Source organism: Talpa occidentalis, unplaced genomic scaffold (assembly GCF_014898055.3).
Source record: "Talpa occidentalis isolate TD23 unplaced genomic scaffold, MPIMG_talOcc4v2.1 talOcc4.15, whole genome shotgun sequence".
NCBI lineage: Eukaryota > Metazoa > Chordata > Mammalia > Eulipotyphla > Talpidae > Talpa > Talpa occidentalis.
The window spans coordinates 66,845,739-66,861,994 of record NW_023601543.1 but is presented as its reverse complement, the minus strand read 5'-3'; the positions used below and the strand labels follow the sequence as shown (position 1 = coordinate 66,861,994).

At 37.8% G+C, this 16,256-nt stretch overlaps 1 protein-coding gene across 1 annotated transcript in view; it reads left to right on the top strand.

Annotated features, from left to right (window-relative positions):
- CFAP47 (cilia and flagella associated protein 47) overlaps positions 1-16,256 on the top strand; it is a 330,871-nt gene that overhangs the window by 120,488 nt on the left and 194,127 nt on the right. The window contains exon 32 of the mRNA XM_054695900.1: positions 4,586-4,775. Within this exon, the coding sequence (XP_054551875.1) occupies positions 4,586-4,775 (190 nt within the window). The remainder of the gene's footprint in view (positions 1-4,585; positions 4,776-16,256) is intronic.

Below are 16,256 nucleotides of genomic sequence, written 5' to 3'. Positions count from 1 at the left end.
AACAACAGTTTTGCCTCCCCTAGAATTGAAATCATCAGCCAATCAATCGGGAATCTTTTGATCAGCACTAATTAGCCAATCTGCCTGAAGACCCTTATCTCCCCTAAAAGGAAGTATCCTTATAATAATCAACCCCTCTTTTGCCTAGTGTAACTGTCCGTGTTCCCACTCCCTTCTGTCTATAAATGTCTTCTTCCATTTTTAAAAACTAGATCCATTTCAAAATTTATTCTTTATACATGAGACTATATTTTAAATAGCTATAATGATAGTATAATTCATAACAGTATTAATAAAGTATATTATGATAAAGATTTGATTAACCAACATTTTTACATTCATTCTCATAATATTTCATTTCTAGATAGTAATATATGTACAGAAATAGCTTTCCTTTTGTTCAACTCCTTGGAGCTCCTTTTTATCTTTTAGATTTGATGCCATTCAAAAAGATCTTTATTCAGTTGAATTTTTCTGAACAGTAGCCTTCAGAATGTAGAGATGAATGTTGAGGAGATATGGTTGGATACCAATAGTATCTCTATAGCAAATCACTCATATTGTGCACCCCTATGCCACTGGGGAGCAATTGTCTATTACAATTACAGGTTTGGGATGAGACAAGGAGCTTCACTTGTACTATCATGTAAACCAGTGTTCTAGTACCTTCAATGAGAAAGCCTTCGGGGTGTGTGTGTGTGTGTGTGTGTGTGTGTGTGTATTCTAGTTGGGATGAATTAATGACTTCTGATGTCCAACTCACTAGTACAGTGACATTTTGAGTAGCTGCCTGTGCTGTAGTAGTGTATTGATAAGGTAAAGAGTGCTTAGTATTACTTGATTATTTTAACACTCAGATGCATAGTCTCATGATGAAAAATGTGGTGTGCATCTGTTAGCAGGCAGAATGAGGTACAGCCCAGGGCCCCCAAACCTATGTGCTCTAAATAGTTTCTTCCATCTGCCACATAAAGACAAAATATACTCTTAGTGTGTAAAACCTTCAGGAGAAAAGAACATTAATATAATTAATGTGCAGTAGAGAGAAGAGAATGAATATGGTTAAAATGTTTCCTCATGAAACATCCAAAGTTACTCATTCCCTCGTGGGTAAATGCCAGGAACAGAAGCTGAAAGAGCAAAATCAAAATATCGAAAGTTAACTTTCAATCAGAAGGAGTCATTTCCTTAGTTCTGTTCTCCCCAATCATACCCTGTAACAATTTCAATTAAAGCCAGGTTTTTCCTCCCAGTGCCTCCTGCCCGTCTTTCTCTTTTCCCTAGCCTTCTCTCCCAAGTCCTTTTTAGCTTCCCCTTGTTGCTCAGCTTCACCCTTCCTTAGGTGAGGTAGGGAACCTGGAACCTCGCTTTCTATGGAGCTTACATTGTTACATGTCTAGTTGTTACAGGGCAACCCCGATATAAAATAAAACGGGTTGCCTGGCTGTGTGTCCTCGCCCGCGCGCTTAAAAGGGACTTATTAATACTCCACTACAGGCACACACAAAAGGTTCATAAAAGGTTTATTTACAAGGGAAAAGGAAATAAGGAAAATGTACAACTCAGGGAGAAAATAGGGAAATAAAGTCTTTAATGCGTCCTACCCGATCCGCCGACCTGGAAACCCAAAGGCACTCTCCAGGCTGGCCGGACGCTGCGAGCTGGTGGAGAGTCAAAATGGGGGACCCTCCAAAGCCCACGTGTCTGGCTTTATACCAACCTGGCTGCTTAACCCCACCCTCAGGTCCCAGCCACCTTCCCTTTGGTGGTGATGGGATTTGGAGTTCCCAGTGTCTTTGGCTTTGGCCTGGAGGGGGCGGGTGGAGTCCACAAAGCCTGTATGGAATTAGCTTTAGGACATCCTTTTCCCCCTAACATAGTGACTGGTGCTCTAATACAATGATGCCAAATTTTATGATATAGTATAAAATGTTCCAAATTGCAAAATTGTATATACTTTTATTAGTTCAAAAATAGACCTCTTTAGTAAATATCAATCTCAAATTTACTTGTGATTATGATACAGTTAACAAGTTTGTCTTTCCCCCATTTTTTGCAATTCCCCTTATCTAGCATTAACAGGATTGATGACTTGTCTTTCCCATTTGTTGCAGCTTCCCCTCCCCTTGGGAAGAAAAAAAAAAAGCTGGCGCCCACTGGTTTCCCTGTAGACCCTTCCCCCTCGCCCTAAGGAAAACAAGTTGGTGATCACCTGTCTCTGTGCCTTGACACCTTCCCCTTCCCTTAAGATGAATGAGCTGACACCCATCCATCTCCCTGTTGAGCTGGCGCCCACTTGTCTCTGTGCGGACCCCTTCCCCCTCCCCTTCGCGGATGCCTACCCATCTCCCCCTGAATAAATACCCCTGCCCACTGCCAAAGAGGAGGACGGTGGTTTTTTGGACATGAGTCTGCCTCCCTCCTCATTTGTCGACAAATAAAACAGCTTTCCTTTTCCTCAAACTTAGTTTCCTTTTATTGGCTGAGGGAAACTGAGGCCGGTGTTCGGTAACAATTTGATAACTTAATTTTTGAGTTTTTGAAATTTTACTTTTCTAAGTTACACAAACTGTCAAAGACATTTCAAGTTTTTGTGTTTTTAATGAAATGGAAATCAAACAAAACTGCCCTCAAATAAGTTATTTTTTAATTAGGTAACTGAATGTTGTGATTTGTAAGAAATGTTTACTTGGTTCTTCAGATGAGCAAAATATATATTTCATATGTATTTGGTCTTAGCTCATGATTCCTGGCTCATAGCTCCCTAGACACTTGGAATTTCCTCAGCTATAAGAGCAATGAGAACGTCTTTTGTTATAATATTTGGTTTTCTGTCTTCAGTTCCTTAAATTACTTCAGAGTCATAAAGATGGAATTGTTTTCTAGCTATTCATAAGATGCCTTTTTTCTACCTCTGATAGGTTTATGTTAATGAAGTGACTTTTGGAAGGCACTTAAGGAGGGAACTGTTTGACTGGGGAACCAAACTTCAATCAATAGAGGGCTAGAAGTTTCAACTCCACCCTTTTGAGGGGGGGAGGGGGAATAGGGCTGGAAGTTGAGTCACTCACCCACTCACCAGTGGCCAGTGATTTAATCAGTCTTGACCGTGTTATGAAGCTTCCATAAAAATCCAAAGAGGAGCACCTTCAGGGAGTTTCCAGATTGGGGAACCAGAAAGTTTCTACAAACTGATGTGACAGAAGTTCATTTGCTTGGTACTTCACCCTGTGGATCACTTCATCTAGCTGTTGATTCACATTTTTTAATTTCCATTGAAATAAACCGGTAATCTAGTGTGTCAGTGGGTTTCCTGAATTCTGTGAGCTGCTCTTATAAATTAACTGAATCTAAGTTGGGGTTTGTGTGAGACTGATTCATATTTAGTGGGTCAGAATCACACTTGCCAACCTGGGCTCACAATTGACAACGATACTGAGGGTTTAATCTATGGAGTCTGATGCTGTTTCTGGGTAGATAGTATAAGAATTCAGTTGAACTGTAGGACACCAAGCTGGTGTCAGAGAACTTCTCGATGGTGTTGAGACACAGGGCAAGCTAGGAAGTAGGCAGTTTTAGGGAAATTGCAGAAGGGGACCTCGAGAATTGAGGAAGGCTTCAGAGATAAGGGCAGCAAGAGGAGTGTAACTAATTCCACCTGGAAAAACAAACATCCCAGGACCAAGGACAACATTGTTAATGCTGGCCTTGGTTTCCTTCAAGTGATAAAGGGAGGCAGAGATTGGAGAAATGGAGAGTGGTTTAATTTATGGACAACTTAAAAGGGCAGCTGTTTAACTTCAATGCAGGATGCCCATCCAGAGGATTGGGCCATAAAGATAAAGAAATAACAAATGGGGAAAGAGAAAGCTGTTAGATAAGGAATGTGAAGATCCCCCACTCAGTACAAATTAAGTGAGACAGCCGAGAACTAACCAATCACAAAGAGACTGGTGGAGTTTTAGAATAATGAGGGAAAAAGGTATATATTCCCTGAGACATGGCTCCACTTTGGCTTCCTTGCCCCTCGCAGGCCTGGTTTCCTGGCCTGGGAGTCCCACTTTATTTCTGTTCCTTTTCTCCTCAATAAACTTTTTCTTTCTCTAAACAAACCTGCCTCTTCTCACTTGCTTGCCTGAGAGTCTGTGAAGTTCCTGCTGCGGCTTCGTGAGACACCAACCCGTGGGGGTCTAGTGGCTGGGGCTCGGCGCTGTCCTGAAGCCTGGGATCTGTTCCTGGCTGGGAGACTAGGCCTGACAATTCGGTTATCAGTGTGAGGAAATAGCCCTCCACATCACACCACTATCCACACACACATTATAAATCCATGATCAGCACATTTAAATAATAAGCTGCTTCTTGTAAATAATATGTGCTGGTGCCTTGTAGACTAGATGGTACAGAAGCAAAATTTGGGAATTTAAAATGAGCATAAAGGGTTCATCTGATCTGTTCTTTTGAATGAATGTAGTTAACTGGAAAATGCTGATCCCTTTATCTGGCTGTCATATTTTTTCACTTACTCTTCAAATATGCCTTATTTTGCCATTCGGGTCTAGTAAAATTTTATTTTACTCAATTTCAGGTTCTGGTACTATCCCGAGTTACACCACATCCCAGCAGTAATCTGCCTCACACACACGTGCAGAAATCACCAAAAGTCAATCCTTCTTTTCTATCCAGCAACATTTATTCTGCTTCTGAGAGGATTATACTTAGTTGGATGAACACAAATTATGAGAATGCCCGACATGTTATATGGAAAAACTACAAAGGTGAGGATTTTTTTCTGTTAAATTATCACTAATTATATTGTGACAATGTAGAAAGAACCGTGGATTCTAGACTTGATGACAGCATTACTCTCTGTTCTGCAAAAGGGTATCACCATCTTGAAACAAGATAAGTTTCCTTACATGTAAAATGGAAATAATAAAAGATACTTCTAGAATTTGTTTTGCAGAATAAATGATAAGAATTATGTAGAGATGTTCTATAAGTGAACAATGCTTAGCATTATTGGTATTTTCAGCTCTAGAAAGTATTAAATTTAGGTGACACTGTGCAAACTTTGTATATAATTAGTTGAGAGCAAGTGAAAATAACTGGAAAACATCTTACAATTTGTTGTTACAGTCATGTTGGAAATCACGTGATACAATGATATTTTGTGAGTTTTGGGGAGGTAGGTGATGTAAAATCCTTATACTGAGACAAGTGGTGATTTATAGGTATACCTGCCTCAGTGTTCAGGCAGCACTCCCTGGTTCTGTCTTGAGGAATGAGGCTTTATAAATTTCTGCCCTAAGAACTTTAAACTCGTTCAGAAGGTGTTTCAATTAGCTAGTATAGTTATGTATTGTTTTCTTAGTCATAAACATATAAGCATTGATTGTAATGAGAAGGACAGGTTCATCTTGGTTGTGTCTTTGGCTTCAATTCAAGTAAATCCGAATTTGTTGTTGTTCAGAATGGGTAGTGTTATAATAATTAAGTTTACTTTAATACTGAGCTATCATCATCTAGTCTAAACTTTACAAGTAAGAAGATTGAGAATGTGATTTAAAATGGGACTTTCAGTTACAGTTGCTCTTAACTTGAAGGCATTATTTTAGCAAATCTTTAGCAAACAGAATGATATCAAGATTGGAAGAGATATATTTATATATTGGTATAAGAGAGCAATAAACCAAATAGTTTGTTACCTTCTAATTGACATGCTGATAGTATCAGTCATAGTTTGACTGGAAACTGCAGTTTAACAAGATCCGTATCTTATAAAAACATATTTGGGGCCTCCCTGGTGGTGCAGGCGGCTGAGCACTGCACTATAAAGCTGTCTGCAGCCTCTGGAGCACAGGTTCAATCCCAGCCAGCTGGGGAGAAACCCACATGGCCCAGCAGACCTCTCCCATCCCGCCCACTGCTCCCCTTAGCAGTGTATTTCAGTCAGTCTGCCTCTTCTGTTCCCACTCTGTCTCTGGTGAATCCTCTCACCCTCCCACACATTTGACCTGTACCCCGGTTTTTGTATAAATAAATCTTTAAAAAAATATGTTTGACCCATTCAACAATGTAAAAAACAAGATACAAGTAATTGACTTGATTAGCAAAGTACCCTTTAACCAAAGTGTTATAAAATATGTATATAGAAATTAATGTTTATTTGTTAAAAAGTTATGATTCTGTATTTACTAACAGAATGTTCTGTTGCAAGTTAATTTCAGAGTTTGCTGCACTTTTTAGTGTATGCATTATAGGTACTGGGCCCTTTTCTGTTTTTTTTTTTTTTTCAAGATTTATTCATTTATTTATACAAGCACTGGGTATAGTCAGAAGCGCTGGAGGGTGAGAGAATTTACCAGAGCTGGGAACAGAACAGGCAGAAGGAACGAAGTACACTGCTGAGGGGAGCAGCGGGCTGCAGGAGCGGTCTGCGTACCACGTGGGACCCTTGCTGGTGGCCAGGCATCCAGGCAGTACTGCAGAGGCTGCGGGCAGCTTCCCATCCCATCTCTCAACCTGCACCACCAGGGGAGGCCTCCTTTTCTGTTTTTTAACACTGAATCCTACTCCTTTACAAAGCCATCGCACTTCCTGTTCCCTCTGTTTGGGACATTACTTCCCTGGAAATCTTTATAATTCCCTTTTCCATTTCACTCAAGTCCCTGCTCAAATGTCATCTTGCTGAAAAGCTGCACAATATCCTCTCAGAAATAGTATACCCTTCAGTATTCTTTCTTGCTCTCTTTTCTCAACAGTACTTTTAAAGACTAGTATAGGGGGCCTCCCCTGTGGCTCAGCAGGTGAGCGCTGGGTTGCGAAGCTGCCAGCAGCCTCTGCAGTGCAGGTTCCATCCCTGGCTGCTCCGTGGCCACCAGAGGAGGGTCCCACATGGCACGCAGACCTCTCCTGCCGCCCGCTGCTCCCCTCAGCAGTGTACTTCGGTCCTTCTGCCTGCTCTGCTCCCTGCTCTGGCTCTGGTGAATTCTCTCACCCTCCCGCACTTCTGACTATACCCAGTGCTTGTATAAATAAATAAAATAAATAAATAAAAATTTAAAAAAATAAATCTTAAAAAAAAAACAACAAAAAAAAAATAAAGACTAGTATAGCTATCTAGTCTGTTTTCTCTAGTAGAATGTGAACTTCTCACCTGAAAATGTCTTGCCTGTTTTATTCACTGCTGTATTCTCAGAGCCTAGAACTGTGCCTGGACAATAAGGTATACTTTTTTTTAGGGGGGGAATGGCTAAATAAAGAGTCACATTCAATTCTTACGCATTTTTCTACCCTTTTCCAGATAATTTACTATATTGGCTTACCAGTTTGTACCTTCTGGTACAAATGTGGGAGTCAGGTTGAATGGTTGAAGTTGAATGAGGCTCTTTGCTTGTCAGTGTGTACCTGAATATAGGTTGGTGTGGTTGATAACTGTGGAGGTTCACAAGGCGAAGCTCCTCTGTTTAGGATGTTACTTTGCTTTCCTTGGGTTGAGAAAAAAAATCACACTCATTGCCCTAGATGTTTACGCTACTCCATGGGCAAAGTCCGACCACACTTACAGGTTGGCGCATTGGTATTGTGGAAGGCACAGAGATAGGCCACAACCCAGACCTATTAATTGAGAAACTCTGAGGGTGAGACCCAGCAATCTGTGTTTTAGTATACCCTCCATGTGATTCTGATACATACTAAAATATGAAACAGGCTAGAGCACCACAAAAATTGTTTTCATTAGTGCTTTGAAGTTGCTCAACAATGGTGTTTGTAACAAATTTTATTTCCCCAAAATCCCCCCCTTAAACAATTCATTTGATATAAAAATAGCTGAGAATTCCCTCAAATTAATGTCAGACATCAAACTACAGATTCAGGAAGCTCAGAGCATACTCTGCAGGATAATACCATAGGACTTTATACCTAGGCATATTATATTCAAATTGCAAAAAAATCGAAGATAAAAAAATCATGAGCGAATTCTAAGAAAAAAAAAAAACCTACTTGTAGTAGAACAAAGATAAGAATTACATCTGACTTTTCCTTAGAAGCCATGCTAAAAGAGAATAGAATGAAACCTTTATGGTAGTGAGACAAGAAAAAATACACTAACCTAGAATTCTATGCCCTGTGAAATTGTCCTTCTCTAGTGAAGGATAAAACATTGCAGAGAAAAGACAGTGAGTGTTATTACACATTTACAGAGTAAAGAGTAAACTGATTAATTGGCAGCTTGCAGTCATCCTTGATCAGTCTGTCCTTAATCAGCCCAATCAGGCAACAAATAAAGGGTGTTTTTTTTTTTTAAAGATTTATTTATTTATTTACAAGCACTGGGTACAGTCAGAAGTGTGGGAGGGTGAGAGAATTCACCAGAGTGGGGAACAGAACAGTCAGACTGACGAAATACACTGCTGAGGGGAGCAGCAGGCGTGGTAGGAGAGGTCTGCCGCGCCATGTGGGACCCTTGCCTGTGGCCGGGAATCAAACTGGTGCAGCAGAGGTTGTGGGCAGTTTTGCAGCCGAGCGCTCAACCCCTGCGCCACCAGGGGAGGCCCAGGGTTTTTTTTGTTTTGTTTTGTTTTGGTTTTTTTTAGGTGTTTATGGATTTCCCAGAATTTCTTTGGAGTTTAGCAGTGGAGCCAAAGCAGCAGAATATTTTCCATATTATATATCTGTTGCATTCCTTTTATCAGCACCTCTATCTCAGGACAGGTCTGATATATTTCTCTCCTTAGAATGTTTTTGCCATGATGGAACCAGGAAAGGATGTGACAAGTGAGATAGTAGCTTGATAGTAGGCATGTTGGGGTGAATTTGTTTGTAAAGTTGAATCACAGAACACACAATCCCCGCCACCCAGGACTTTGAATATCAAGACAGTGTTTTAGGACTTCATTCTGTCAGCCTTAATGAGTCATGGGAGATGGCTGAATCAGCCTTTGGGTTGGCAATAAGTCCAAGGGTTGAAGTGCACAGTGGTCAAATGCTTTCAGTCAGCACACCTGAATCTAGCACTGAGATCAGACTGAGATGCCTTAACTCTAGACTTTTCCTGTGGACTTACCCAAAATTAAAGGGCAGATAGTTAAAGTTTGGGAAAGTTAAGTTTCCTAACTACAGATGCTTGCTGGGAGCCACTGTTAATAAAAAAGAGGAAGGAAGAAAGATACCTATTCTCTGTTTGAAAATCGTTAACATGTGGTGATTTGTGCTACATGATGTGAAAGTCAAAAATGGTTTTCTATTTGATAAGTAGACACCTGTCTGTGGTATGCAAAGGGGACATTTTTAGTACTTTCCAGGAGGTACATTTGCCCTTTTGTACTCATTCATCTGTTCCCAGTAGCTCTTTGTATTTCCTGTGCTTAAGACCTTTTATCATTAACTTTAGTAGTTAACATCTTTCACTGATGAACCATTTTTTCCCACACCTTGGTGACAGTGTCTTCTTGAATGGATCATGCCTATCATAAAGTATCTTTTATGTCATTCCTTTGGATCCTTTTGTTTCAATTGCTACATTTGATTGCTAATGGAAATTTTATCATCCTGTAATCACTTGGTGTTTCTGAAGCTGCAGCAGACCAGTTTGTAATGTAAAGTAGAATTTCCCACAGAACTAGGTACTTTCATTTGACTGTACTTTTAACAAACTTCTGAAATTGGAACATTTTGAATAGTCTGTTTAAAGCAACTGTTGTACATAATAATGTCTTATTATTTGACCCATGCATATTTTAACATTTTTTTCTTGAGATAGCAATTATAGTCCTTATAAATGAAAAATACTGGTTTTTGCTCTCTTTAGTGAGCATAATGATGAGTATACTTGGCAACATATATCGTTTATGTACCATCTAAAAGTGCCATGATTTCATTTTATAAATGTTTGTTAAACTGTTCAGTACACATTTGGGAAAAGGCCTTGGCCTTCTAATAATGCTGTCTATTGTTAAGACTGATGTGTTGCTGAGGTCTTCAATTTGTACACATTTGTTGCTTCAAGTGTGTCTAATTTTCAACTTCATTAAACCAAAATATAATAATTATTTACAAATAACTTTATTTTTACTAGTAATTTCAAATTAGCCCTTTAACATTTAGCATTAAATATTTATCATCATTGTTGCAAGATTGAAGTACATACTGACAATAGACATGGTATACTCTGACATTTTAATGTGATATCTAGAATATTTTATTTTGGGAGTGTGACTGTCAGTCAATATGTAGATGTCAAGATTAGTGTGAAGCTCAGCACTAAATTCAGAGAAATGCCAAGCAGTCAAGCAAGCATGAGAACAGAAAGTGAAGCCATTTCCCATAGATTAGCAGTGTAGTTCAATAAATTATGCTGAAGCAAGAAAATAGCCATGTGTACTGGAAAATGGAATTTTGATTTGCATTTCCCTTATAATAAGTGATGTTGAACATTCTTTAATGTGCCTGTAGGCCATATGAATATCTTCTTTTCAGAAGTATCTATTTAGGTCTTTGGGCCATTTTTTCATTGGGTTGCTTTTTATTGTACGAATGATTCATATATTTTGGACATTAGCCCCTTGTCAGACATGTAATATACACATATCTTCTTCTAGTCTGTATGGTGCCTTTTTGTTTTTATGACAGTTTCTTTTGATGTAGAAGGACATTTTAGTTTGATGTAGTCACACTTTTTTATTTTTGCTTTTGTTTTCCTTGCCATTATGGATGCAACCCCAAATACTTCTCTGTAGTTGATAACCAGTATTGTATCCTGAATGTTTTAAGTATTTTATGGGTAGGGGTCTTACATCCAAGTCATTAATTCAATTTGAATTATTTTTTTATATATGGAGTTAACTAATGATCTAGGTTTTTCGGTTTGTTTTTTGTCCATGTTTCCCAGCACCATTTGAGAAAGAGGCTTTCCTTTCTCCATTGTATGACTGTGACTCCTTTGTCAAAGAATAACAGTCCATATTTATATGAGTTTGTTTCTGGGCTTTGAATTCTTGCTCTGTTTTTCCTTTTTTGTTCTAATACCTTATTCTCTTAAATGTCTTATAAGTACATCTGTTCCAATACTTCATTTAATGCCTTTAACTTCTTTGTTAACTTTCTGTTTTGATGATCTTTTCCTTAGCCTAAATGGTGTGTTGAGGCTTCCTAGTGTGAATATGGCTTTATCTTTGTTTTAGGTATATTAATATTTGTTTTATATAATTAGCTGAGTATATAGTTTTATAAACTTAGCTTTCTTAAGTGTGTAAATATTAATGATAATTTTATCTTCTTGATGAATTGTTCCCTTGATTATTATATAGTATTTATCTCTGTCCTTGATTACCTTTTTTGGCTGAAAGTCTAATTTAACAGATATAAGGCAGCACTTTGTGCTTTTCTCTCTTGTGTAATTGGCTCAATGTGCTTCGGAATTCTACTTGAAGTTTGTGTTTGTCTTTAGGTTTTATGTGGGTTTTTTTGGTACACAAAGTAGGGATGGCTGACACTTTATGAACTAATTTGTCAGTCTATGTCATTTAATTAGTGAATTCAGACCATTCACATTTAGTGTGATTATTATATGTGGCTAATTTACTGTCATTATTTTTCTAAAAAAAAAAACCAAAAAACCTTTTCCAAGGCTCTCTAGTTTCTGAGTTCTCTTGGTAAATATCTTCATTTTATTTTTATGAGAATGGCATTTGGCTGAGAATCAAATTTAGGAGTCACCCTTTATTTTTCTCTAACAGTGCTCCATTGTGTTATTCCCATAAAACAGTGTTGCAAAACTGGGATCAGTCTGATAGCTCTTCCCCAGCAAGTGACTTGCCTTCTTTTGCTCAATCTCTATATTCTTATAATGAAAAAGGTGTGCAAGAGTATGAAATCAATTCTAAAATATTTCCTTTGTAAATTTTGTATATGAGATATTTTTTATACTCTCTTTGAAGTCTGAGATTTTGGTTGAACCTGAATTAATATTTTGAAAGATTAACATCTCACAGTGACATTTAACATAAGCCTTGGAGTCAAACTACTTGACTCCAAATCCCAGTCACACTCTTTCCTAGGAAAATAAATTAATCTTCCTGTTCTCACTTTTCTGGTAAATAACATTAGTAACAATTACACGATCATATTACTTGATTTAAGGATTAAATAAACAAAAATATATAAAATTTTTAGTCCTTTAATTGACATACCACACATGTTGGCTATTAGTATTGTTGTTAACCATGGTTTTGTCAAATATCTAATTAGAATTGTGTTCTAATGAATTAGTGGTTACCAGAAGGGAAGAGGAGAGGGGGGTGGATAGTTGGGTAAAAGGGATGAATTGTATGGTGAAGTGTGGAATTTACCACCTTGCAGATGTTTACTCTACATACCACTTTAGTTCCTCACAGAAATGACTGAAGTGAATCCGGAAAATGTATCCCTCATAGTTGCCACTCCTAGTGGAGTGACAAGCAATTTGCCCAGATTTTCTATGTACTTTTTTTTTTAAAGATTTATTTTTATTTATACAAGAACTGGGGTAAAGGACAGAGGCGCGGGAGGCTGAGAGAATTCACCAGAGACAGAGTGGGGAGCAGAACAGGTAGACTGACCGAAAGCACTGCTGATGGGAGCAACTGCGCCACCATGGAAGCCCAGATTTTCTATGTTCTTTATGGAAAGAAAGTGTTAACCTTTGGGGAGAAGTATGGCACATACAGTCATCTTTAGGGCGAAAATTCATTGCAGTTTCAAAAACAAACTACGATAGCAACAAAACCCCTTCACCCTAGGGATTTGACGTGACAGTAAAGTAGAAAATCCCAAAGAATCTATAAAAATGCTTTTTGAGCTAGTATCTGAGTTTCTCAAGTCTGTAGGATATATGATCAGTAGGCAAAAATAAAGTTTATCATAGCAGCAAAAATTAGAATTTGAAATTATTTATATATATAATTTACTGTAGCATCACAGAATAAGAAGTGTAAATGTTACAGAGCAACCCCGACATAAAACGGGTTGCCTGGCTGTGGGTCCTCACCCGCACGCTTAAAAGGGACTTATTAATACTCCACTATAGGCACACACAAAAAGTTAATAAAAGGTTTATTTACAAGAGCAAGGGAAATAAGGAAATGTACAACTCAGGGAGAAAATAGGGAAATAAATTCTTTAATGCGTCCTACCTGATCCGCGGACCTGGAAACCCCAAAGGCACTCTGAGAGCTGCCCGAGCTGCAAACTGGCATCGAGCCAAAAAAAAAAAAAAGGAATCCCTCAAAGCCCACGTGTCTGGTTTTATACCAAACCTGGCTTCTTAACCCCACCCTCAGGTTCCAGCAACCTTCCCTTTGGTGGTGATGGGATTTGTAGTTCCCAGTGTCTTGATGGCTTTGGTCTGGAGTGGGGGGGGGGGCAGTCCACAAAGCCTGTATGGAATTAGCTTTAGGACAGCCTTTTTCCCCTAACATAAATATTGGGACCTCCCTGGTGGCACAAGGGGGTTAAGCACCGCCCTATGAAGCAATCCACAGCCTCTGCAGCACAAATTTGATCCCCGGCTGGCCCGAGAGCAACCCACATGGCAAAGCAGACCTCTCCTGTCTCACCTGCTGCTCCCCTCAGCAGTGTATTTTAGTCAGTCCGCCTGTTCTGTTCTCTACTCTGCCTTTAGTGAATCCTCTCACCCCCATATCTCTGGCCTGTACCCCGGTTCTTGTATGCATAAATAAATAAATATTAAAAAAAAACAAGTGTAAATATAAACCTAACAAAATACGAAATCAAAGATATTTAGAGAAATACACTATACACATGGGTTGCACGACTAAATATTGTTAATATATCAAATTGACCTATAGAGTCAATGCAAACCCAGTGGAAAGCCCACCATAGTTTCTTTGGTAGATATCATTAAGTTGACTCCAAAATATATATGGAAAAAAATAGTTATTAGCATAGCCAAAACAATTTTGAAAAAGTAGAAGAAATTCAGAAACTATAATATTTAAGACTGTACAATTCTAGCAAAGGAATAAACCTATAAATTAGTGGAACAAACTAGAGAGACCCATTCAAATAGAACTATTTTTTTTTTTTACTAACATACAAAAGCAATTCAATGAAGGCTGGGTAGTCTTTTCAATGAAGTGTATTTGAGCAATTAGACTGACATATGCAAAAAGAGCCTGCCTAGTCCTCATACCCCATACAAATATCTCAAAGTGGATCATATTCCTAAATATAATATTCAAAAACAAAAAAGCTTCTTGGAGAAAGCAGGGGAATATCAACATGGCCTTGGGTTACACAATAAATTCTTAGATACAAGACCAGAGCATGCTCCATAAAATCACATATTAGAATTTATCAAATTTGAATTTCTCCTTTGTGAAGAATTCTTTTAAGAAAATGACAAGACGAGCTATAGATCAGAAGAAAAATGGTTTTGGATCACATATCCCACAGATATCTTGCATGTGGGGTGTCAGAATTCTCAAAATTCAACAAGAAATAATACAATTTGAAAAAAATTGGTCAAAATTCTGAGCAGATACTTCAGCAAAAGTAAATGGGTAGGTCGAAAATAGTATGATTGTTGTTCAGTACAATTATTATTGATATATGTTAGAAATTACTTTCCGAGGTATTTACCCAAAAGTAATTAAAACTGATGGTCACCATTATACCTGTCTGTGAATGTTTGTATGATTTATGCGCAATTGGCCCCAAACTGAAAACAAAGGAAATATCCTTCAATCAGTAATTAGATAAGCTATCTATGACACATCCATACCATATAATATTCTAAGCAACAAAAAGGAAAGAACTATTAATTCTCACAACAAGAAGACATCTTAATTGCATTCTACTAAGTGAAAGAAGCCAGCCCCAAGAAACTCCATGCTGATGTTGTGATTCCTTTTTTTTTTTTTTGGCATTCTGGGAAAAGTGAAATTACAGGGCTGAAAAACTATATCAGTGTTTGTCAGTGGCTGAAAGGGGATTGACTACAAAGGTGCAGCTCATGAAAATTTGGGGGGTAATGAAACTCCCATGTGGAAAAAATATGGTAGCTGTGTGACAACATGTCCATTAAAATCCTAGAATTGCACACCACTAAGAATACATGTTAGTGTATGTATCTTTTTTAATCAGCCAAAACATAGAAGTAATTAAGAATGAAACATAGACTGTGACAAATGAATCTGCATTACAAATGTTTGACAAACTCTTTGAATATAAGAAGAAAGGCAGTGACTCAATTATGTTAAAAAATAATATGCCTGTATACTGTAGAACTAAAGACAAAAAAACCTGTACATCCGTGTTTGTATGGGTTTGCAGCTCTGAAAGTACTTTATATTCTAGAGTTAAATAAATATACAGATAGATCATATCTGTATTTTAACTGTTGAAGGTTTTTAACTGTTGAAGAAAGGGGAACATTTCATAATGAATCCTGTAGTGCTGCAGGATTGCAGTTGGTGGAGTTGGAAGTAATAGTGTAACACAGTTATTTTTGCGTTACCATGTATTCATTTGCTTATAGTTAAGAGATTTTTTATTAGTTGTTTTTCTGTTGTGGATGTGATCTTTCCTCAAAAGAGGTTCACCTCCTTTATGGCGATTTATATCCCTTCTAATTGTTACAAGATGAGTATGAGATATTTAGAGGACATGGCCTATATTCATTGCTAACTGATTCCCTATCAAAAGGCTAGTAAATTGCCTTTTTCACATGAAGGTTAGAATTGCATCCATTCTTAATATTGGCTATGAAAGTGAGTCATTTTGTTTTTATTAAAAGCCATGGGTGGCAAATATACATCAACGGAAGCACATTTAGGCTATAATTACCCAGCTAACTAGAAATACACAGTTTAAAATCATTGTATCACATCTTACATCAGATATGCAGATATTTATAGGTTTCTAGCAGGAAAAAATGCTTTGAAAAATAAAGTGCAGGATAATATTTTGTATATATTATTTGAAAATCCCTAGGTATCTTTGCAAGACTGATTTTACAATAACATGTTAGAGAAATTCTATAGATACGTTCAATGTTGTAGCATCTGTAAGATGTCAGAGAAATTCTTTAGATATGTTCAATGTTGTAAGCATCTAAGATGAAAAAGTACCATGTACTTTTGTTTCTGAAAAAGATCCAGGCCATCTTTGGTTCCAGAGAAAACAAAGTCTTCTAGTTTCAGTTGTGATGTAATCCTGGCTTGTGAATTTCTCATGAACATATCCTGTCATAAGAA